Consider the following 24,502-nt stretch of genomic DNA (forward strand, 5'->3'; position numbering starts at 1 on the left):
TATGATGTTCTTATGATATGTAATTTTACATTGTTAATTAACCCCTTCTGTCTCTCTCACAGCTTCTAGAGATTTTTAAATTAAGTCCAAATTCTTGATAAATTAAAATATTTATTCAGGTTTTTCTGTTGATAAATATGAATATATAGAAAGAAGTTTGTTTTTGCTTGTGAGTATTTTTCCATTTGTTCTGTCAGGTCAATCTTTAGAGTTTATCACTTATATTCTCTTTCTTTTATAATATTCTTGCTTTAAAAAGGAAAAGTATAACAAAATCCAAAAGAATGCACAAACGATTTCAACTCCTTCAAGCCAGAAGTTCCCCCCAAATATTTGATAGCCTCATGTTATTTTGGGGTGACATTTTAGCCCCTTTTTAAAATCCCATTAATTAACTCAGTGATTATTGTTGGTTTCCTTTTCAGGTTTAAAAGTGAAATTGTTGAATGAAAAATGCTTGGCTCTATTTGCCTTTTGAGGCAATTATAACCAATAATAATAATACAAAAAAGATTAGTTTAAGCTTATTGTTTATTATGTGCCAGCCACTGTTCTAAGTGCTTACGTATAATAACTCATTTAATCCACGCAACTACTCTCTTAGATAGGTAACTAGTCTTATCATCATTTTACAGATCAAGAAATGAAGACGCACAAAAGTTAAATAATTAGCCTGAGATCATACGCCTAAAGAGTGGTAGAGCCAGAATTCCAAATTGGCTCTACACTCTTAACTACTATTGTGTACCAGCTTTTAGTTATCTAAGCAATTTGCTTGTATGACTTATTTGTAAATTGGCATTTCTTTTATCAGATAGTGTTTTTTTTTTTTTTTTTTACTACCTTAATGTAATTTGCTCAAAATAAGAGTTGTTGAAGTCGGTCTCTTCTGCTTTGATAAAATGAGGTTTGTTGTTGTTTGGTGCCATCAAGTCGGTTTCAACTCGTAGTGACGCTATGAACAACAAAACAAAACACTGCCTGGCCCTGTGCCATTTTAACAACCATTGCTGTGTTCAAGCCCATTATTGCAGCCACCGTGTCAATCTATATCATTGAGGTTCTTCCTCTTTTTTGCTGACCCTGTACTTTACCAAGCATGATGTCCTTCTCCAGGGATTGGTCCCTCCTGGTAACACGTCCAAAGTACATGAGACAAAGTATCATCATCCTCACTTCTAAGGAGCATTCTGGCTGTACTTCTTCCAAGACAGATTTCTTTGTTCTCTTGGCAGCTCACGGTATATTCAATATTCTTCGTCAACACCATAATTCAAAGGCATCAATTCTTCTTCAGTCTTCCTTATTCATTGTCTAGCTTTCACTTGCATATGAAACAATTGAAAATACCATGGCTTGGGTCAGGCACACCTTAGTCCTCAAAGTGACAGCTTTGCTTTTTAACACTTTAAAGAGACCTTTTGCAGCCCATTTGCCCAATGCAATGCATCATTTGTTTTCTTGACTGCTGCTTCCATGGACGTTGGTTGTGAATCCAAGTAAAATGAAATCCTTAACAACTTCAGTCTTTTCTCCGTTTATCGTAAGGTTGCTTATTGGTCCAGTTGTGAGGATTTTTGTTTTCTTTATGTAGAAGTGTAATCCATACGGAAGGCTGTGGTCATTCATCTTCATCAATAAGTGCTTCAAGTCTTCTTTCAGCAAGCAAGGTTGTGTCATTTGCATACCACAGGTCATTAATGAGGCTTCCTCCAATCCTGGTGCCACATTCTTCTTCATGTAGTCCAGCATCTCGGATTATTTGCTCAGTGTACAGATTGAATATCTATGGTAGAAACCCATAATAACCGGAAAAACCACATACTATTTCATTTTAAAGAAAGCAGATAAGATGTAGACAAATTTTAACACCTGAAGTTAGAAGTCAGAATGTCAACTGCAATGTTGTTTGCTCCGTCATTTTGTCATATACCATGAGCACCAATTGGCATTTTAAAAAGTGCTATGTCTTTTTTTTTTTTTTAATTAATTTAAGCCATCACTTGTAAAGTGAGTACTGTCATCTGTATTTGAAAAATTGGACCTTTACTGATCAGGATAAATAAGTAGAGAAAATAATTTTTCTTTTACAAACTAAATTTATTTACTCTACCTTCTCAATTATTGATGAGCTTGTATGTTAAATATAGCCATCATTTGAATGGGGCTACCTACTTGTTATTAGGTGCCGTCAAGTTCATTCCCATTCATAGTGACCTCGTTCGTGTACAACAGAAGGAAACACTGCCTGGTCCTGTGCCATCCTCACGATGGTTGCTGTGTTTGAGCCCATTGTTTCAGCCACTGTGTCAGTCCGGCTAGTTGAGGGTCTTCCTCTTTTTCGCTGACTCTCTACCTTACAAAGAATGATGTCCTTCTCCAAGGACTGGTCCCTCCTGATAACATGTCCAAAGCTCATGAGACAAAGTCTTGTCATCCTTGCTTCTAAGGAACATTCTGGCTGTACTTCTTCTAAGACAGATTTGTTCATTCTTCTGGCAGTCCATGGCATAGTCAATATTCTTCACCAACACCATAATCCAAAGGCATCAATTCTTCAGTCTTCGTTATTGTTCAGTTTTTACATGCAGATGAGGCAATTGAAAATATCATGGCTTGGGTCGGGTGCACACTAGTCCTCAAAGTGACATCTTCGCTTTTCGACCCTTTAAGGAGGTCTTTTGCAGCAGATTTGCCCTTTATACTCATTGTAGTGCTTATAGTCAGTCTTTATATTAGTCCCTGCTTGGTGCAAATGGTTAACTCGCTTGCTGCTAACCAAACGATTGGTGGTTTGAGTCCTCCCAGAGGCACCTCAGAAAAAAGCCCTCATGATCGATCCACTTCTGAAAACTCAGCCATTGAAAACCCTGTGGAGCACAGTTCTACTCTGACACACGTGGGGTCACCATGAGTCAGCACCAACTGGGCAGCAACTGGTTTCATACTAGGAAACATTTAGGATGTAATTACCAACGTGAGCTCAGTTACCGATTCAACATTTCAGGAATTCCTTTGACACCTGCTGGGGTTTTCTGTTTTTATTTTTAGTCACAGACTTTTTCATCTTCCTTCTTTCTCATCCAAGTTCTTTAAATTATTTCTTTATCAGAAATAATTTGATCAGTAAGTGCTCCAAGCCCTCTTCACTTCTGGTCAGGATTTCTGGCAGGTGTTGACTCAACAGCATGTGCTGTAATTAATGCTTCCTTCTCATGAAGTTCTTCAAATTATTTTCAAAACATTTTCTCACCCTTTGCTCTTCTTTCACATTAGCGACCTTTGTTCTTTACACACCATAACCCTAAGAAAATCTGATCTGTGGCATCTGTCCTATGAAGTATTTTCCAAGGGATTTCCATTTTGAGCAGTTAACTCAGTATCTGACAACTGTGTGTATATGATTGGTGGATGTTATAAAGTGTGCTGAACTAGGCATGAAAAATACAGTGTTGTGGCTAGATGTTAATAACAGGAGAAACAGGGTACAAGAGGGAGGACTGTTTATGGGAACTCTCTGTGCTCTCTGCCCAATTTTTCTGTAAACCAAAAACTGCTCAAAAAAATAACATCTGTTAACAGAGAGATAGGGAAGCCCTGCATGCCAGCCCAGTGCACTGCCTCCAACCTGTATTTTCAACACCCCCTCCCAAATAAAAGATACAGTCTTGTAGATTGCTATACTTCTTAGTGTGTAATACAGCAGAATGAAGTGTGGACTTTGGATACAGACAAACCTATGTTCATATAGGCTCTGCCACATTCGCGATGGATAACCTCTCTGACTGTCAATTACCTTGTCAGTAAAATTGAGACAATAGTAAAGTATCTGGCTCTACAGATTGTAGCTATTTTACATGACTTTGAGCCCTTTACTCAATTTCTGAAAGGAGTTAGCTGCTATCATATGTATTCTTTCTAGGTTTGTGTGAAGTGCTAGAATAGCACAATTGCTCTCTACACGGTTGGCTCTTTCCTTCCTGGTTCATTCAGCTATAAAAATCTCTCCTGTACTATCTTATAATGAGCAATTGGCCCAGGTTAATTAGCTAGTCCATTAACTGAAGAGAGACCTCTGGTTTGGCTTCTCATGTCCTAGCTGTCGAGAGTTCACAGAGATTCACCTTACCCCTGTGCTGGAAAACCTTTGGGCCCCTGTCACATCATCTCTTGCCATGGACTTGTAAATTGCTAGTAGCGTATATTTTTCAGCAAGGAATCGTTCCCATGCTACAAAGCTTGGTTGGAGAAGGATGGTAAATTCAGGTCAAATTTTATTTCACAGCCAGTGAAGTATTTTTTTTTTAATCTTTAAACTTATTTGAAATTTGGAGATATTTTAGAGTGGTACCCAGCTAAATTATCTAACCTAAATCGCATCATCAAATGCCAGCCTCCATGATGGCTGAGTTTTTATTACTAATGTGGATGGCACTTTATTTAGTACAACAGAATTTTGGAAGAGGACTATTTCCACGTGGCTGTTCCGAATTTCTCCATAGAGTAGGTACTAATGCCCTGAACGCATCCAAGTTCAGTTGCCTGTATGTTAACATGGATGTTAAAACAACTAATTTGCCATGAAGTTAAAAATATATATCCATGAAAAGATAGTGAGGCATCTTAATAAGGAAGCTTAATTAGAGAAATGCTTTAACTACCCACGGGAGGGAAAAAAATGAAATGTTTACTTTTCTTTAAGACACAAGTGACTCTTCATGTATTTTCTTTTTATAGGAAGAGAAAGTTTTCTACAACTGTGTATTCATTTTGTGGTGGTTAGGAACTGAGTTTTAACTGTGCCTAGCAGATAATATATAAAACATTTCTATGTGTTCCGCATTTCCTGTTCCCCGATGTTCGGTGATTTTATTACAGGTGTTAATGTTTTGTAGTATGTGTATTTGATTCAGGGGTTTTGTTCATATAATCAATGTCGATTTTTTTTTTTTTTTTTCTTTTTCCCATCTTCTGATCAGGATTTCTGGCAGGTATTGACTCAGCAGCATGTGCTTTAAATTAATTAATGCTCTGAAATCCGTAGTGATGCTTCAGGGACAAAGGTTCAGTGCATGCTCATGTCCTTCCCCTGCTCCCTTCAGAATAACTCTGTTCTGTCGCTTTACATTAACATACTTTGTCTTTAATACGACAGTTCAAACACCACACACGTCCTTGAGAATATAGAACCCAGCATAATTTAAAAGGACGTTTTCCACACTAGGAGTTACACAAAAGATCAGGAAGCTTTGTTTTAATCACTATTTTCTATAAGATAATAGTCAATGAATTGGGTGGTTTAAATAGTCTTATTTGAGGTGCCACGTGCCTAGTTGAACTGTTACCTGGAATAATGAGAGCAACAACAGTAACTTTAAGTGAAAAAATAGTAGATTTTTTTAAAGTTGTTATATGTAAAAAAAAAACAAACCCAGTACCATCGAGTCGATTCCAACTCATAGTGACCCTATAGGACAGAGTAGAACTGCCCCACAGAGTTTCCAAGGAGTGCCTGGCGGATTCGAACTGCCGACCCTTTATTTAGCAGCCGTAGCACTTAACCACTACGCCACCAGGGTTTCCAAGTTGTATGTAGTAAATACAAATAAGCAGTTGCTTAGCACTTTGCTCAGTAAAATGGCTTAAGGGGAGACAGAACATTTAGAAAGACCCCATTACTTTTTTTTAGCTAATCAGTGACTTTAACTGGGAAAAGCAAGCAAACACATGGAGAAAACCATGAAAAAGAATGTAAGTTTTGGGCTGCTGGGAAAGGAGAATTTCAAGGACACTCTTAAAACGTACTTTTTAAATTGGTCTTTGAGAGCTCTGACTCTTTTATTGCAGCTTATAAGTTATTAAAATTTATTAATTTTTAAAAAATTACTCTTGGCATTTCTGATGGTTGGCAGTCTTAGAGCTGTAAATTAAACTGAATTTAAAACATTTTATAGTTTAAAATAACTAACGATACAGTTAATGAAGATCACAACATATTTTTTATTTTTACAGTACATTTTTTCTGTGCTTCCTTGTTTTTAAGATGGGATATATTTTTAGTAGCCCCCATACCAAACAGGAAACCCTGGTGGCATAGCAGTTAAGGTTTAGGTTTGGCTGCTAACCAGAAGGCCGACAGTTCGAATCCACGAGGCGCTCCTTGGAAACTCTATGGGGGCAGTTCTAGTCTGTCCTATAGAGACGCTATGAGTCAAAATTGATTCGACAGCAATGGGTTTGGTTTTTTGTTTTTTTAAATACCAAATGAGTTACAAGGAGAGGGAGGAAATGAGAGATTTACTTGGCATACATATGGCTAAGTAAAACTGTCTTCCTGGATATCTTCTGTAACAAACCGACAAATAATTAAACAATTATGGCAAAAGAATTATTGATAACCCCATTATCTGTGTGTCTAATCCTGGAGATTATATTTATAGCACAACTATCATGAAGGATGCTAAGAAGAATAAATCAGTTTAGAAGCTAACATCTGTGATTGAGGAAGACCACTTCTAGTTCTCTAATTATGGTAGGACAGTTTGCAAGAGGCGGCTAAAAACTCTTGCTCTCTTTTGATAATTGTCTGCCTTTCCTTGGTTAGGTCCCCTTACCCGAAAGTGAGTAGAGAAGAGAGGTAGGAAATCGTAAATGCTTGGAAGCCTCCGGCTCCTGCAGCTCCTAGTAGCTGAACACTATAGGTGACAGAGCACCAGTATTCTGTACACTTTCACTATTGAAACTAGTATTCTTTGCTGATCAAAGATTGAAAATCAAGTTAACTGTCTTCTTAATATCTTGTGAATAAGCATTTTATGTGTGAATAAGCTTTTTATATTAAATAACAGCTTTTTCTCTTAGCATAGATGCTGTGGGAATTATCTGTTTTGGGTTCTATAAATAGCAGTCATTTTGATGGTACTAGTATGAATCCTTTAAACTTCCAGAGGCCAATGAGCAGCTCCTTTATAGAAGTGACTTTCTCGCTTGCTTCCTTGAAGGAATTTGTCCTGTGCATGTCAAGTTCCTTTTGCCTGTGAAAAGTCTGGGATCATTTTGTTTTCCCGGTAGCCTAGAGTGCTGTCCTTCAGATGCAGCTTATTAATGGTGTGAAATACTCATTATATTGCTGTGAGGAGTATCCATAATGTCTCTTTCCAGTCTCTGCGTTCCACCATTACTAAACTCTGTTGATTTAACCCTTTTGATTATTCAGGTTTGAAATAAGAAACAATAATGTAATCATTAAGTACCCCAAAAGAAATTGTAGTTTCCTTGGTTGTCCCAAATATTCAGACTCAATCATAAATGCATTTTTATATTAGATCCTGTTGTGTTTGAATTTGGGGTCAGCCGAACCCATTTGATTTATCATTGTTGATTTGAAGGCATAAACATGATTAATCATTACATTTCTAACACCTTCATGTTTAGCTTTTTCATCATAAAGCAAGATTTGAAATTCACTTTGGTATAAGAGGACTTGGATCCAGACAGATTTCCTTTTTGCACTATTTTAGCATGTTTTAAGGTCACACGAATCAGTTTTTATGAAAGCTACTCAAAACAATTTATTTCTCCTCTTATTCTGGTAAAATGGGTTCTCAACTTAGCCAAAATATAAGTTGATGACCTTTGGTTGTGGATAATGTGTGAGGATAGTTCTTGCTTTGCATATTTGTCTTTGGTATATAAATAAAGTTCATCGATTATGGATTAATCTGACACCTATTAATAAAACTATAAGGAATCATTGTATTCTTGAAGTGTTGATGCTTGTTTTGAAAATTAATAAAATATGCGTTTGAACAAGTCAAACCATAAAGTAAGTTATGTGCCCCTACATCATTGGCTCAAACCTTCTAATCAATTTCAAGTTAGTTGATACAGGAGCCCTTGTGGCACAGTGGTTAAGAGCTCTACTGCTAAACAAATGGTCAGCAGTTCAAACCCACCAGCTGCTCTGTGGGAGAAAGATGTGGCAGTCAACTTCCGTAAAGATTCCAGCCTTGTAAACCCTATGGGGCAGTTCTGCTCTGTCCTACAGGGTCACGATGCGTCAGAATCAACTCCACAGCAATGGGTTTGATAGTTGATACAAGCTAAGCCCCAAGGTTAATATTTTACAATAGTGATCAATGTTTTTCTTAAAAAAACACTCAGTTTTTAGAAACTGCAAACAATATAGATACCTGATGTATTCTTATGCATTTGATACACGGTAGCATAACGGCTACTAGCATGGGCCCTGGAATCAGACCATGTTCTGGTGTGCCGCTTAATAGAATTCTTACCTTGAACTACTTAATTTCTCTCAACCTCAGTTTTCTCAGCTGTAAAGTGCAGGTAATAATATTACCTACCTCATAGATTTGTAGTGAGGACTAAAACAGTTAATACAGATATAAAGTGCTTATTATGCCTTTAATGGTCAGTGGTGTTCACGGGATGCCTAGAGATGTTTGGTTTCAAGATGGATTTTAAAATCCTTCTTCTAGAGGGTTTCCTAGGAGATAGTATAAATCAAGAGTGTGAACCAAACCAAACCCATTGCCGTTGAGTCGATTCTGACTCATAGCGACCTTGTAAAGAAGAGTCTTTTTGTTTTTGTTATTATGGTGCATTGTTTCTTGTAATAATTTTTTTCCAAATGGAAGAAGTTGAAACTATTATACTGATTTCTTTCTCAAAAATGTGTACCTCAGGTCGTTTTTACATTAAGTGGCAGGGAAGCCTTTTATAATCCATGTCACCCAATATTGACCTATTTGAGTGGCCAAAGTTCAAAATTAAATTGTTAGGTTTAGGTCACAGACGATCCATAATGATAAAACATAGACTCCACTTCCCCAGAGCTACTTTGAAGCAAGTGTGCAGGTATAATGTCAGAGAAAATTAATAGAATTGAAGATTTTCCCCTTGTAGGATTTTGATAATACCTCATCAGATATTGAAATAAATCACTTCAGTGAAGTTGGACCATTTCCTTGGGAGTTAATGATATTCCAGTAGACTTTTTGAGTTTTTCTTACTGCTTTAATCAAACCTTCTGCCATTGCTTTTTTAAACATCTCATTAGTATCCATTTTCTTTGCGGCCATCTAGTTAATGACATGGGAAAGCATTTGCATTCTAGGTGTTTTGGAGTTGTTCTTAGACCCTAATCCAGAACCCAGTGCTGTCGAGTTGTTTCCAACTCATAGCGACCCTATAGGAAGGTGGTTAAAATTGGGACTGAAAAGAGAATTGCTTTCTGGCAGAGTGCAGTTTACAGTGTCTTAAGCATTCACCTTCTGCAGTGTGTTGCACAGGAATTTATGTTTGTTTGGCTCAAAAGCAATATTACTTTTCAAAAAGCTGGAAGGAAATTGAGGCAAGAGAAGGAACCACTCTAATTTAGAAGCATCGCAATTTAATTTTCATCTGACATTTTCCCAAATTCTCCTTTCTACAACTTCAGGGATGAGAGCAGGGAGGAAGAGCAACACATATTTTAACTGTGCAACATTTTCTGTTAGGTTGGGAATACTGTGATTGCTTAAGATGGGTATCTTACCAAGGCTTTGGCATCTATCCATGCACCAACTATATGATGAAGTTTGAGCATTAATTGCATGGGAAAATTGCTGAATTTTCTCTTTCTTTCTAACATTGCCCACCCCATGACCTGACCCAAACACTAGGTTTAGAAATACTATTTGTCATTTGAAAATGATAAACCAAAATTGCATTTGCAGGAAGAAGTGTTTTAATTATCACCATTAATTTGTTTTTGAAGTACAACTACAAATGTTACTTAAGGGATCTAGATAAACTTTGAAAAGTATTTCGCAACTTAGAGAAGTGTTAATACAGTTGTGTGCTGCGTAACATCCCTTTGGGCAACGACCAACTGCTCATACATCTGTGGTCCCGTAAGTTTTTTTTTTTTTTTTTTGCTAAAGGGAAAGCAGCCCTCCTATTTCCTCCTATTATTTCACCCTAATGGTTTAAAGACCCCAAACCCCCAGAGTGAACAAGCAACAGGGGCTCCAAGGTGCATTCCAATCCCCTCGGCACCTCCTCCTCTTTTCCCTCCTCCTGGCTTCATTCATCCTCCGAGCAGCCCTGCAGCCTTTCACTCCGGGTGCAGGGCGGAACCTCCTGTGGCTCCTCCAGTCCTGCCGCAGGCCCTGGCAGGGACGATGGCCGGGGTCAGGGCACTCATGGGTTCCCAGCTCCAGGTGACAGCGGTGGTGGCTGCACATGATCATTAAGTGGCCGCACTAGGGCGGTGGCAGCAAGGGCCGCCAACACCAGCTGCACTCCCAGCACCTGCACACCCATGGCCACCTCTCTGCACTCCCCCTCCCCCATGGCCCAGCCACACACCCTGCAAGGCCAGCCTCCAGTATCCAGTAGATAGAGCTCCTTGTGCTCTATCTGGTGGGCTCCCATAAAGTTTTAATGTAACAGGCTTTATGGGGATTTAACTACAGATTCTGCGGGGACTGTCTGTATATAATATGGTGTTTGCACAATGTTCAAATTATATAACGTCCTATTTCACAGAACGTATTGTGGACATTAAGCAACACATAAAACCTGTATTAAAATAATCCAGTGATTTCAAGTTCATAGAGGACTAGAACTTAAATGTTAAAGCTGTGTTCTTTATCAGAATTTTTATACACCAAAGATGTTTTAAGGTCCTAGATGATAGGCAGCCATCTATTTTTCAGGCATATTTCATTGACTTCTACCTGATGAAAAAGGTTTATTTAGAACTTCAGAACTTGAAAAGTGGGTCTTAACAGAAGAAATAATGTGATTTAATTCTTAAAATACGTATTTTTTTCTCTTTGGCTTCGCCTAGTTGAGTAGTCAAGGAGGCAAAAATGTTGTCCCCACTTCAGCAACTCTGTAACTAGTTAAGATTCACTGTAGGAGTACAGTGAGTACTAATGAGTCTGAGTAACGAATAAATCCAGAGCTTAGTGGCTTAAAACGACAATAACCATTTGTTGTCTCTCATGGCTTCTGTGAGTTGGGAATTTGAGAACAATTTGGCTACATAGTTCTGGCTTAGGGTCTTTCATATCACATGTCAGCTAAGGGCCCACTTATCTAGTTTGACTGAAGCTAGAGAAGTCACTTCCAAGGTGGTTCACTCAAATGGCTGGTGAGATAGTACTGATTGTTACTGGACCCTGTAGGCCTCTCCACAGGCCTTCTTCAGTGTTCTTTTGAAGTGGTGGTAGTCTTTCCCTCAAGAAAGTAGGGTAGAAACCACAATGCCTTTTATGACCTTTCCCTGGAAATCACACACCATCAATTCACCTGTATTTTCTTGGTCACACAGACCAACCCTGATTCAATGTGGAAGAGGATTGGGACTAGAGGAAGCCATAAATACCAGCAGGCAAGCATCATTGGGGTCATCTTGGAGTCTGGCTATACACAATGGATATAAGACAGCAAAGGTCTTATATCCGAATATGTAATAAACTCCTACAGATCGGTAATAAAATCACAGCCCAATTAAAAATGAGCAAAAGACTTGAACAGATTCTTTTCAAAGAAAGATATACAATTGCCAGTAAACAAAAGAAGAAATTCTCAACAACATTGGTTACTGGGAAATGCAAAATGAAAACACAATGAGATATCACTACATACCCATTCCAATGGCTAAAATTAAAAATACTGGCAGCGCCAATGCCGGTGGTGATGTGGAACTTTTATACATTGATGGTGAAAGTAAAAAAGGTATAACAACTTTGGAGAAGTTTTGGCATTTTCTCATACAGGAACATATATGCCTACCCTATGATGTGGCAGTTCTACTCCAAGATATTTACCCAAGAGAACTGAAAGTATATATCTAAAAAAGACCCATACAAGAATATTCATAGCACCTTGATTCATAATTTCCAAAAACTGAAAAGAGCATAAGTGTTTATCAACAAGGGAATGAATAAATAAATTGTGGTATTATTTGTATTATTATGCACACTATTATTATATACAATAAGTTGTGGGTATTATTTATTGCAACAAATAAGATTTTATTGTCAATAAAATTTGTTTTATGTTATAAGTGTGTAATAATACATTTCTTAATTTTATTATTGCTCAGTAGTATTTCCTACTCAGCAATAAAAAGGAATGAATTGATAAATTTAACAATATGTATGAATGAGTCTTACCTAACATTATGCTGTGCTAAAAAAGCTGGACAGAAAGAGTATATTCTGGTGATACCATTTGTATGAAGTTCCAATGCAGCCTGAACAAATCTGTCGTGAAAAAATATCATGGGAATTAGCTGTAGAGGAGCACAAAGGAACTTTCAGGGGTGATGGAAGTGTTCTATACCTTGAAAACGATATGGTTTACTAAGGTATTTATATTTTCAAAACTCATTGAATTGTATGCTAGATTTATGCATTTTACTGTATGTATATTTTACTTTTAAAAGATTTTAACAAATATTGAGCTCCAGTTGGTATTTTTTTTTTCCCCAGAGATATGAAATAACAATTCTGAAATTACTTTTTGTGTACTCTAAGCTAGAGCAAATGAATACATATGTTGAGGATAATGGAAAATGGTTCTCACTATTAGAGAAGAAAGGTACAAGTTTGTAAGGGGAAAGACTAAATTGTGCCCTATAGTGTTAGAGTGGAATTAAAGGTATCGATATGAATTGATAGGTTGGTAGATAGTGTTTGTATGTGGATGTACACACACATGTAATTCATGTACATATACATACCAGCTTTGAATCCACCAGCAGCTCCTTAGAAACCCTATGGGGCAGTTCTGCTCTGTGCTATAGGGTCACTATGAGTTGGAATTGATTCAATGGCAATGGGACCTAGCACCCAGATCTTGGTTTCTAAATATCGATCTCCACTGAAAGGATCAAGGGCTCCTTACTGAAAAAGCTGTTCCAGAGCTGGGACAGGGAAAGGACGAGATGAGTCTGGAGCATCTAGTTATACCAGAAACATGGAAGCGCCCAAATAGGTTTTTTGTTTTTTATTTGTTTTGAGTACTTCTTCTGGTACAAAAAGATGTTGTACCAGAAAACAACACAGAATACAGGTGTCCACTTGAAGGGGTCACACTAGCCAAACGTAGGACAGTTTGGGCATTGAAATAAATACTGATAATAATGAGTCATAAGGCTTGAATAAAAGAAAATGTATTAGTCTATACTGATATAAATAAAGGGATATTAAATGGAGGAAAATGATTATTTACAGTGGAATGCCAACTGGTAAATATAGAGGGAATGAGTGTGCCAGGAAGTCCAATCAGTGCTGAAACTGGGTGGAAGTTTAATAAGGAACAGGATATTTATGTAGTCGCAAAGTATCTTTTCACAAAATACTTAGTAATTTCAAAGGAAAAATAGTAACTTTACAGTGGAGAATCAGGCTGATACCACGTTAACCAAATAATATCAAGACAGCCCAACTCATGTGCTTCTGGTATTAAATACACTAAGAAAGACACATCACTTCTGTGGTATTCCTGCTAAAAAGGCACAATCTGAATCTAATCACAAGGAAACATCAGCCTAATCCAAATTGAGGGGCATTCTATAAGATAACTCACCTGTGCTTTTCAGAGCTGTTCCAGTCAAGAAGGACAAAGGAAGTCTATTCCAGGTTAATGGAGACTAAGAGACATGACAGTTAAATGCAGTGTATGATCATGGATTAGATCCTTGACAGGGAAAAAAAATAGCTATGAAGGACATTATTGGGACACTTGACCAAGTTTGAATATGGACTATGGATTAGATAGTAATATGTGTATCATTGTTAAATTTCTTGGATTTGATAAATTTGTACTGGAGTGTAAGAGAATGTCTGTGTTCTTAAAAAATAGTACTGAAATATTTAGGTATAAAGGGGCGTGGTATCTCCAATTTACTTTCAAATCATTATATAAAAAAAATTGCTGTCATTCGATTCAGACTCATAGTGACTGTAAAGGACAGAATAGAACTGCCCCATAGGGTTTCCAAGGAGCAGCTGGTAGATTCAAACTGCCAACTTTTTGATTAACAGCCAAACGCTTAACCACTGCACCACCAGGTTTCCATCAGTTTGTGCAGTGGGGGAAATATGTATAATATATACAGTGATAAAGCAAGTGGGGCAGTGGGTATTGGTGAACCTGGGTAAAATATATATATGGGAGTTCCTTATACAAATCTTTCAACTTCCTTTGAGTTTAGAATTATATCAAAATTAGAAGTTACCAACAAAATTAGATTTGTCTTTTCATTATCTCCTGAGCAGTAGTGTAGTCCAGATGATTGTTAGAAAAATAATGGGTAGTATGCTTCTTTGACTTAGTTGCCCATTTCATTCTGTCCTTAAACTTTTATCTTTTTCTCAACTTCTGGCTAAAAAAAATAAAAACCAAACTGGTTGCCATCAGGTTGACTCTGACTCAACTTCTGGCTACCAATCTATTATTTATTTTAATTACTATGGAGATCTCATAATCATTATAAAATGCTCAGCTCCTGTACACAATTTATTGTTCTGGCTGGTAATGGTATGTATTTGGGGACCTATTCTCATTTTGTGTGTTTTCCCATTCATATGTTTTACTTTTGCAGTATCCTGGATGATGTAAAAAATATATAATCGTTCTGTTTTTTTTGAGAAGATTTAAGTATGAACTTCCCACTGAAAGGCCTTACTGCCCTGGTTCTTGACCAGTAGCTTTTTTTGTCTGGCATTTGTGTTTTATCTCTTTGGTAGAAGATTAAGTGTGGTATGAGATCTAACCTTAATGAGAACACGTTGGACTGTGTGCTCATCTTTGTTGTCAGCACAAGAAGCTAATATCTAAATGCCGTCAAGCAGAACATGCCTGCTGTCAGCCACAAATAAAGCGAGAGAAGCCCTTTCCTAACTGGAATCCATAACCAAAACCTAGTACTAGTTTGTTGGCGTTCAGGATTTTTACCTGCCCCATGGTGCTGTCTCGTAGGAGCAAGCAACTGTCAATCAGAGGCTGTTTTGAATGGTTTTACTAAAGAAATCATGCAAACTGACTTCATGATGATTCACTTGGTACTTGTGTTTTCAATTGGTTAACCAGTTTTCTTTCCTTTGTGGTGTATGATGGGATCTGCACTAGACAGAGGTAACCTGTTGGATAGCTGTGTACCTGTATGCTGGTGTGTTGGTGCTTGTTGGTTTAGTTTCATGATACTCCTCCTGAAGTTATGCTCGCAGTGCTGCCTCTTATCCTGTGCTTGCATGACGTTATTACTTTGATTGCGCTTTGTTGGTTTGAGTTCTTAAAACCTACTGTTTCTTTTTTTGGTACTCCAGAATAACTGAACATCTTTATTTGGTCCAGGACTATGAAAATCAGTTCCAAGTCTAACTCTTTGGTGGATCCTTTCCAGTTTTTTAAAAATCTCTTTGATGTCACCACTAAGTATATGGTTTGGCCGGGAATTCTGAAAACAGGATAGGTTTGCTTAAACACCAAGGAAAAGAACAGTTGCTGACAGGCCACTATTGAAACTGAGAATGGAAATGTCTACTTAGAGTAAAAGCCAGCATTTCATCAAATAGTGGAGATTTAGGTGCCTCTACCAAGGTAACCAAGGTGACAGTAAACAGGATCAAGTTAAATCGTGCCTAAAGATTGGCGTGCATGTCTGATTGGACGTACTATTTCAGAGATGCTTTTTACTCTTCCAGTGGTTCTACATTCATAAACCAAGATTTCTGGGTCGTAAAGTAAAAATTAAAATTAGTATTTCAGAAATTAGTTTTTTGAACGTTTATGTGGGCTTTGGAAATAGTTTTTTACCTCTTCATTTCTGATCACTAATAAATTTTTTTTATTTTTTTTTTAACAGTATAGTTTTTCTTTAACAGTTGGAACTGATTTCGTTTTAGTTTTTTCATTTATTTATTTCAATTTTTTTCTTTTTACTACTTTACATACCTCTATAGAAGAAGGCTTTTTTTTTTTTAGTTAAGAAACAAAATCAATCCTGAAGTGGGTCTCGGTGTTCTAAATGGCAGCAGGTCATAAAATTGAATTATTTTCCAATTTTTATATTAAGCCAGTGTTGAAAACAAGACAAACAAAAAACCTTTTTGTCTTGTAACTTTTCATCATCTTGAAAACTGTAAAGGATCCATTGACTTGAAATGGCCGTCAGAGAAATGCTTCTGATAAATAGCATAAAACTGTCAGAGAAAGGGTGATTCGTCTTCTACTGTTTGTTTTCTAACTCACTGATTTCTTTTTTTTTATCTTTTGGTGGAACCCATGCATTTAATAGAAAATTTCCCAGGAACGAGAAAAATTTGCGGATGAAGGCAGTATATTTTACACCCTTGGAGAATGTGGGCTCATATCCTTTTCAGACTACATTTTCCTTACAACTGTTCTTTCCAGTAAGTATAAACTTTTCCTTTGATTTGTGAGGAGCATATGGGATTATAAAGAGTTAAATTGATTGGAGGGAGAAGACAAAAGTTGATAGAGTTAGCCAATTATAAATTCATAAAATTTCATTTGTTTCAAATTTTCTATAACATGTATAGAACTACCTGAGAAGGGGGGCGAAAAAGAAAAAGTATCAAGATAAAGTTAAAAAAAAAACTTGAAGTTCTACTTAACTGTTTGAAGCTGTCTTCTGTCAAAATGAGTTAGTATTGTCCACCCTGTAGCCTGTTGTTACTTACCATCGAGTTGATTCCAACTCATGGCTACCCTGTGTTTGCAGAGTAGAACTGCCCCATAGGGTTTTCAAGGCTGTGGCCTTTCAGAAGCAGATCACCAGGCACCTCTTGGTTTTTCTGTCACCCTTCCAGCTAGTAGTCAAATACTTAATCATTTGTGCCACCCAGGGACTCCTTAACGTTACTACTTCCCCAATAAGACACATAGATCTATCATTTCCTCCACCAAAGAAGAAAATTTGCTTGGGTGTCCTAATTGTGTTGAGTATTCATTTCTGAATCCTGGAGGATATTGCTTTAGTCTCAAAACAAATTTGATTAATTTAGATTGCTGATGAACTTCTGACAGTCTGTAAGCTAAACAGCTTTGTTGGTTAGTATGCTACTCTGTTTCTAACTTTTATCTCCCTTTAGTGAGACTTTCTTTTAACATGCAGAAAAAGAAAACAAAATGAATGTTCATGGCTATCTGTGTACGTTCTATTAAAATCTGCATAAGTTGAATCAGAGAGTTCAGATCTGTACATTTGAAAGAGGTGATTCTGAACTTTTTCTACCTGGGACCTACCAATGAAAATGACCGGCCCTGCCTCCCCTTTTCCAAGCCAATCATCTGTAAAAATACAAATTCAAGACAGTTTTTAATAAATGACATACACGGTTCCTGCCGTGGTTGTGGCCACTTTTAGCCTTCCCTCTGTGTAAGGATTGACAGGGAAATGAAGAAATAGACTACTGTGCCTTCCTGCGGCTGTCTTTGGGTACCAGAGTCTCTCAATAAATTCATGTGGTGAACCAGTGCTTGAGCAGTGTAAATATATGTTGATTTATTACAAAGATCCAAAACAGTAAGCTAAACACAAGCACATTTATGATCTTAAATTGTGTGTTATTAGAGTTGGCTATTATTTTGGCAGAGCATGGGTTTTTGAGGCAGACTTCAATTCAAACCCTGGCCCTGACACTTCTTAGCTTTGTGATTTTGGACAGGTCACTGCTCTTCTGTTTCACCTGTAAAATGAAGATGGCAATAATACCAAAAAAAATAACAAAAACAAACCCAAACCCAGTGCCGTCGAGTCAATTCCGACTCATAGCGACCCTAGAGAACAGAGTAGAGCTGCCCCACAGAGCTTCCAAGGGGCAATAATAACAACTGCAAATGATTGACTTGAGGATTACGTGATAATGCATATAAAGTACCAGGTTCAGTGCCTAGCATTTAGTAGCTGTGCAATCTGTCTTGATTTTTATTCTTGACGTCCTGGCACCAGTTGCTATCGAGTTGACCACGACTCATGGTGACCTCAGGTGTGTATGCATTCATCTGATTACTTTGGTGGGTAGGAACCTTCCTTGAGATTTCTAACCAAAAACCAGCCGAAGCAGTGCAAAGGGTATCACTCAGATGATACAGGACTGTCATATTTCTGAGTAGATGTTTTCTTTCAAAATTAATGGACTCAGTGGTGTTCAAGAAATCTCTGTCATTTTGAACAGAAGAGTATGAACACTCTGCCCTTATGAACTGACTCTTGGAATCTTAAAATACTTTAGAAACTCTTCTATGTTGTCTAAAATAAAATTTGACAACCACATATACGGAATCATTTGTTTTCTTTCCTGAATTATAATTACCTCTCTTAAAATTAAGAAACGCTGCTTTTTCAAAGAAGGTATGTTATGTGATATAACTTCCCCATTAAATAGAGTTGATTCTTCGTATCTTAACTTTTCATAAGTTTGATTAAACAAGAGGTTATTATACACACACTCAGAATAACAACCAATTTGGTAGAAACATTTACAAAAGTAATGGCATGAATTTCTTACTCTGTACATGCAGACACACCCTCTGATTCAGATAATAGATGCTTTCCCACACACACTTATACGTACTTCTAAACTGCTTTTCTGCTTTATTTTTCCCTTAACACTTACCACTGTTTAACATTCTATATAACTTACTTGTTTATCTTGACCATTGTTCTTCTCCCCACCTAGAATATAAACTGCATGGCAGTAATCACAAGTTTGTAATGTAAATAAATTTCTAATGATGTTCACTACAGAGAGATCTACTGTATATAAAGCATTGTGCCAGGGTGACAAAGCAAGAATATAAAATGTTTTCCAGAAGAAAAGTCGTGCAAATGTAAGACTCGACTTTGCTGTTGATATTGAAATTGAGAACAATCTTTGTAGTGGTTGATGTCTTGATTCTATAGACAGTACAAGTGGAACGAGAGAAAGATGGTTTTTAATTAACTGATTTCCAAACAAGTTTGGTTTCTTATAATAATTCAAGATTTATATATTTGTATTCTCCCTTATTCCTCATTGATAAATTCTGGTGATTTATACCCCATCCCTCTGATCAGTTTTGATAGATTTACTTGAAGAATTTTCACCATGAGCCATAACATCTGTATTAAGTCAAATACCAAGATAACCGCCCATTTGTAAAATAAGTTCAGATTAATTCTAAGTAAGATAAAAACCAAAAGCCAAACCCATTGCTGTCAAGTTAATTCCAACACATAGTGACTCTATAGGACAGAGTAGAATTGCCCCATAGGGTTTCCAAAGAGCAGCTGCTAGATTTGAACTGCCAACTTTTTGATTAGTGGGCGAGCTCTTAACTACTGCACCACCAGGGCTCCAAGTAAGATGAAGAGGCTATTAATTATTACTATTATTAAATAATTCCCCAAAAGCCCCTATATATTGCTTCTTATCCTTAAAGAAGGTTAATAGGAATTGAGTGAAAATACCCATGCATGGGTATTAATGACTTAATTCTCAGCACTAACCAACTTCAACGTTAGCAGGTGGTCAGAGATTTTTCTCTATAACTAGGTGTAGAGAAGGATCATCAAGATTTGTCTCAAATGCAAAAATATTGTTTGTTGGTGTGGATTACTCTTGCTGATAAGACTCACTGGATCGTGATGCTGTAACTTAAAGTCTGGATTTTGGCCATTGACTGTCGTGAAATGTATTTTTTCGTGCTGTTTGTCTTCATATGTGTTCTAGCTAAAATTCTTAACCTTGTGGGCCAATGCATGAAAACAATTTTAGATTGCTTGACAGGGTGGTGGGAAAGCAATAAAAAAAAAAAAAAAAAGTACAAAAGTCAATTATTGAAATTTTCCTTACTATTTGCTATTAGGAAACCTTGGTGGCATAGTGGTTAAGTGCTACGGCTGCTAACCAAGAGGTCAGCAGTTCGAATCCACCGGGTGCTCCTTTGAAACTCTATGGGGCAGTTTTACTCTGTCCTATAGGGTCGCTTTGAGTCGGAATCGACTTGATGGCACTGGGTTTGGTTTTTTTATTTGGTTTATTTGCTATTAATCTTTAAAAAGCCACTAGGAAAACCAAAAGCAGAAAATGCTATAGCATGTCCAGTACCTAAGGCTTTAAAGCTTTGGGAGTGGACCTAATGAAAATCAGGCATAGTTCAGTGTATTCTAATTTTGATTCCCTCTTTAGATTTCATGGAATCAATGCAGAAATCGAATTTAGTGGTTTTCACTACAACCGGATTTGGTTATACTGAAAATTAAATAACATCTTTATGTGATGCATCTTTTTCACAAAAATATACATTTTGAGAAATCACAATAGTATTGGTATGAAATTTTGTAATCTTTTATTTTTCTTACCTTACTGAAGTCAAGAGCAGATCACAAAGTATATGTGACCTAGAGAGAATGATGTCGATCATTGCCATTCCATGTAATGAAAATGTTATAGATGAACATAAGGGTTTTTTTTAGGTCGAGCGAAAACCTTGTCATTGAGAAAATGTGGGCAAGGCCCAACAGCTGAGATCAATCAATAGATTTAAGACAGTTACAAATCTGTTTTATTGGGACATCAGAGTTGGAGATGTTATGGAGAAACTGTGTTTTAGCTATTATTTTTTTATGTTTGGGAATTATTTGCCATTGCTAAATTGACATTATGAAGAGTAACACAAAGCAGATGAAAGGCTGATCTTTTTCAGTGTTATTTTAGCCTTTTTTAAGAGGTGCTTAGACTCAGTTTATTAGTAACATCCTTCTCTAGAATAACCGGTTCTTATAATTAATTCATTGATTTTATAAAAAATGTTATCTTCTGTCAAAACAGTAAAATAATGCTTTTAGGTCTATCAAGTATTTATGTAAAAAAAAAAAAACTGTTGCCATTGAGTTGATTTCCAGCTCATAGCAGCCGTATAGGGCAGACTAGAACTTCCCCACAGGGTTTCCAAGGCTATAATCCTTACAGAAGCAGACTGCCACATCTTTCTCCCGTGGAGCAGCTGCCAACCTTTTGGTTAGCAGCTGAGTGCTTAACCACTGTGCTACCAGAGCTCTGTTATCAAGTATTCGTAGATGATGTTAAATTCATTTTCAGCCAGACAAATTTGGCAACAGTACACCATTTCAGCATCCCCAGCTGTTACAAAAAGTCAAAGTATTTACATCTTTGTATCAAAAACCACACAAGAATGTTAGTTCAGATGAACAAGAAGTGAGTAGTGTTTGCGTTTAACTCTCAAATCTGCCTGTGACAGTACTAGAAGATTCAAATATTTTCTTTCTCTGCAAAAGCAAAATTATTCTTTGGAAACAATTGCTTGGGACTAGTTCTGAGGGTGAACAAGACCAAGGGGAGAACAGAAACTAGAAAAGCAAATTGTGGCTAATAATAAAAATAAGATATAAATGTATTTTGACTATCTTGGAGAAGATTTCATAACTTTGTATCCATAAGGAAACCAGTCCTCCTTATTATCCTTTTCATATTTGTGTTTTATTTGAATAAATCTGTTTTCATATTTTTGAAAATTTTAAGAATACTGATTTAAAATGTTACAGAAATTTGTTAGGGGTATGTGATCTGGAGCTCCACCCTTTCAACATAAGTAGCCAGATGGGGCTATAGCTATAAAAAGAAAAGAGTACAGAATGAGGTTGTGGTCAGGAGTGTTCTCTATATTCTCTGTGGGCTGATGCCACCACCAAAATTATGTCTGCGTATTCTTTGTCTTCTCTTGAATGGTTTATGTTAGCCTGTAAAGCCTTTTACTACTTTCCCATGGAGTCAGCTCCCTCTGGTAACTGAGAACCAGACAGGACCTCTAGAAGAGAACAGAAGATGAGGTCTGCCTTGTTTCTCAGGCTCTTGATAAGGCCTAAGAGGCAAAGCATTGGGTAAGTCCAAAGGCTTTCCTCCTCCTTAGGCCTCATTGGCCAGTGGGAGGAAGCTGTAGGAAAAGTAAAACTGAAGTAAGCTAAATTCTCTGCCTTGTAGAAAGTACCCAACCCATAAAATTATTTCTTTTTTCTCCCCTCACTCTTCAAATCAAAACTGCCTTTCTCCCAGCATATCTCTGCTAGGATTTTATAAAAGAACCATTAAGATTTAAAACATTTTTGCATTAAATTTTGCATGAGTTATGTGTTTTTTTTTTTTTTATGGTGTCCCATAGCAGCACCAGAGGTATTTGCATGAAAATGCTTGTTAACTCAAAAGAATCTGTAATTGATGAAAATTTAGGTAGTGAATATGATATCACTAAATAATATCTTTAGGGAAGGAAGTAGGAACTATGTCATATTACTTTGTATCCCCAAAGTACCTAACACTGTATCTTGCTAATAGTAGTCATTCTAAAAATATTTGAGTGAAAGGATATTTGGAATGGGGCTTCCCTTGAATCTCTACAAGGTAGAATGGAGACCCAGCCACCCACCCATCTCCATACCACCCTTGATTATACTGCCAAACGGACCTCAGTGTACCTTTCTGCCGTATTTAATCTTTCCTTCATTTCCCTAGAGTAGATTGTAGAAATTTTCCCTGATGTCAGCCTCTTACGACTCTCCTAACTTCTGTCCTATCCTCCTGAGGCTCTACCCTGGCCTGTTTTGGGGTTGTTAATGGTTGGGATGGCTCTGTAGGAATCAGGCCCTCAATAATTGTTTGATGATGTTTAAAGACCTTTGCTTGCCGTCTGAGAGCCTCACTTTTTTTTACACCGTTTGCCTCGTAGAGACTGGACTAGAATCAGTTGTATTTCTCCATCTGTATAACTGGCCTTTCCCTAAAACTTACAACTGAATAGTCTTTGATTATGCTTAGGCATCTTCATTTGTTTCTTACCCACTCCTGGAACAACTTTAGAAAATGTTTATTTGTTGTGCTGAGTAATTCAAGGGTGCAAAAAAGGGATCAGGGTAAGACATAGTGGTTGCCGTTGAACGATCTGTGTAATCACTGCCCTTCTGGGGAAGATATCCATGAGAATTTTTCTGAATGGTTACTTAGTGTTAAAAAAAAAAAAAACAACAACAACCATTGCCATCAGGTTGATTCGGACTCACAGCAACCCTGTAGGACAAAGTAGAACTGCCCCATAGGGTTTCCAAGGCTGTAATCTTTAAAGGAAACAGATTGCCACATCCTTCTCCTGTACAGGGGGCTAATAGGGTCAAACTATGGCTGCTAACCAAAGGGTCGGCAGTTCGAATCTGCCAGGTGCTCCTTGGAAACTGTATGGGGCAGTTCTGCTCTGCCCTATAGGGTCACTATGAGTCGAAATCGACTCAGCAGCACTGGGTTTGGTTTTTTTTTTTTTTTACCAACCTTTCAGTTAGCAGCAAGTATTTTATCCACTGCACCATCAGGGCTCCATAATAACTTAGTATACATACTAAAATGTTATTTTGTTCCATGTACCCTCAGCATCCTGCCTAGCATTTAAAAATTGTTCAATGATTTCTCTCTCTCTGGATATATATTCATGATGAAAGCTAGAAAATGAATTAGTATACTGCTAAAATTTTTTATTTGGACACTAAATTGAAAAACCAAATAGCTTTTTGGTGAATGCCAAACCCTATCACATAAAAAGGGAGTCCTTCAAATTAGCATAGGCTAAGTAACAAAAACCCAACCTCTTTATTAAAGCAGCTAGTTCTAAACATCTATGCAATAAATTGTATCTTGGCATGAATTGTCACTTTGGCTACTATTGAGCATATGGAGTGAAATGAAACCACATAGAATAAAGTTAAAGTCAAGCAGATGTTGGTTTTTTTTTTTTTTTTTTTGGATCTCTCAAGATATGGGTGAGGGTTTATCACACAGGTGTGTATAATTTAACGTAAAGATAGTAACATGCATTTGAAGAAAGACTATTCCTAAAGTAGAACATGACCTTGATGCAAGGGTAAAGCACTGGCAGGCCTTTTAGAATCTCTGTGTCTCAGGAGCTCTTGGGGAATCCAAGCTCTTTGACATCTCTGGCATTGAATACACTTCCTTGTGGCACAACTGTCAAACAACAGTGTAAGGAAGAGCAATTTGAATGAAAGAATGTTTCTGGCAGCCCTCTGAAGATCATCCAGTAACTTAGGCTGAGATACAGCTCACAGGTAGCTGTGTATTGTGAACTTAGAAATATCAGATATTTCTTTTGTTCAGGAGTAAATTATGAGTCTCTCTCCCTCTTCCTCCACCCCTCCCCCCCTTTTTTTTTTTGAGAATCAAGGCTGAAATGTATTTTCTAGAAAAATTGTAAATGGAAGAAAAGTAGTAGTTAGAAGGAATAAAACCAAAAAACCAAACCCACTGCCATCAAGTCGATTCCAACTCGTAGTGACCCTATAGGACAGAGTAGATAGAACTGCCCCATAGAGTTTCCAAGGAGCACCTGGCGGATTTGAACTGCCAGCCTCTTGGTTAACAGCTGTAGCACTTAACCACTACGCCACCTAGAAGGA

The 24,502-nt window shown here is 37.2% G+C and overlaps 1 protein-coding gene across 1 annotated transcript in view; it reads left to right on the forward strand.

Annotated features, from left to right (window-relative positions):
* Positions 1–24,502, forward strand: part of MICU1 (mitochondrial calcium uptake 1) — a 272,079-nt gene that overhangs the window by 83,719 nt on the left and 163,858 nt on the right. The window contains exon 6 of the mRNA XM_049854813.1: positions 16,319–16,433. Within this exon, the coding sequence (XP_049710770.1) occupies positions 16,319–16,433 (115 nt within the window). The remainder of the gene's footprint in view (positions 1–16,318; positions 16,434–24,502) is intronic.

Source organism: Elephas maximus, chromosome 16 (genome assembly GCF_024166365.1).
Source record: "Elephas maximus indicus isolate mEleMax1 chromosome 16, mEleMax1 primary haplotype, whole genome shotgun sequence".
In the NCBI taxonomy this organism is placed as follows: domain Eukaryota; kingdom Metazoa; phylum Chordata; class Mammalia; order Proboscidea; family Elephantidae; genus Elephas; species Elephas maximus.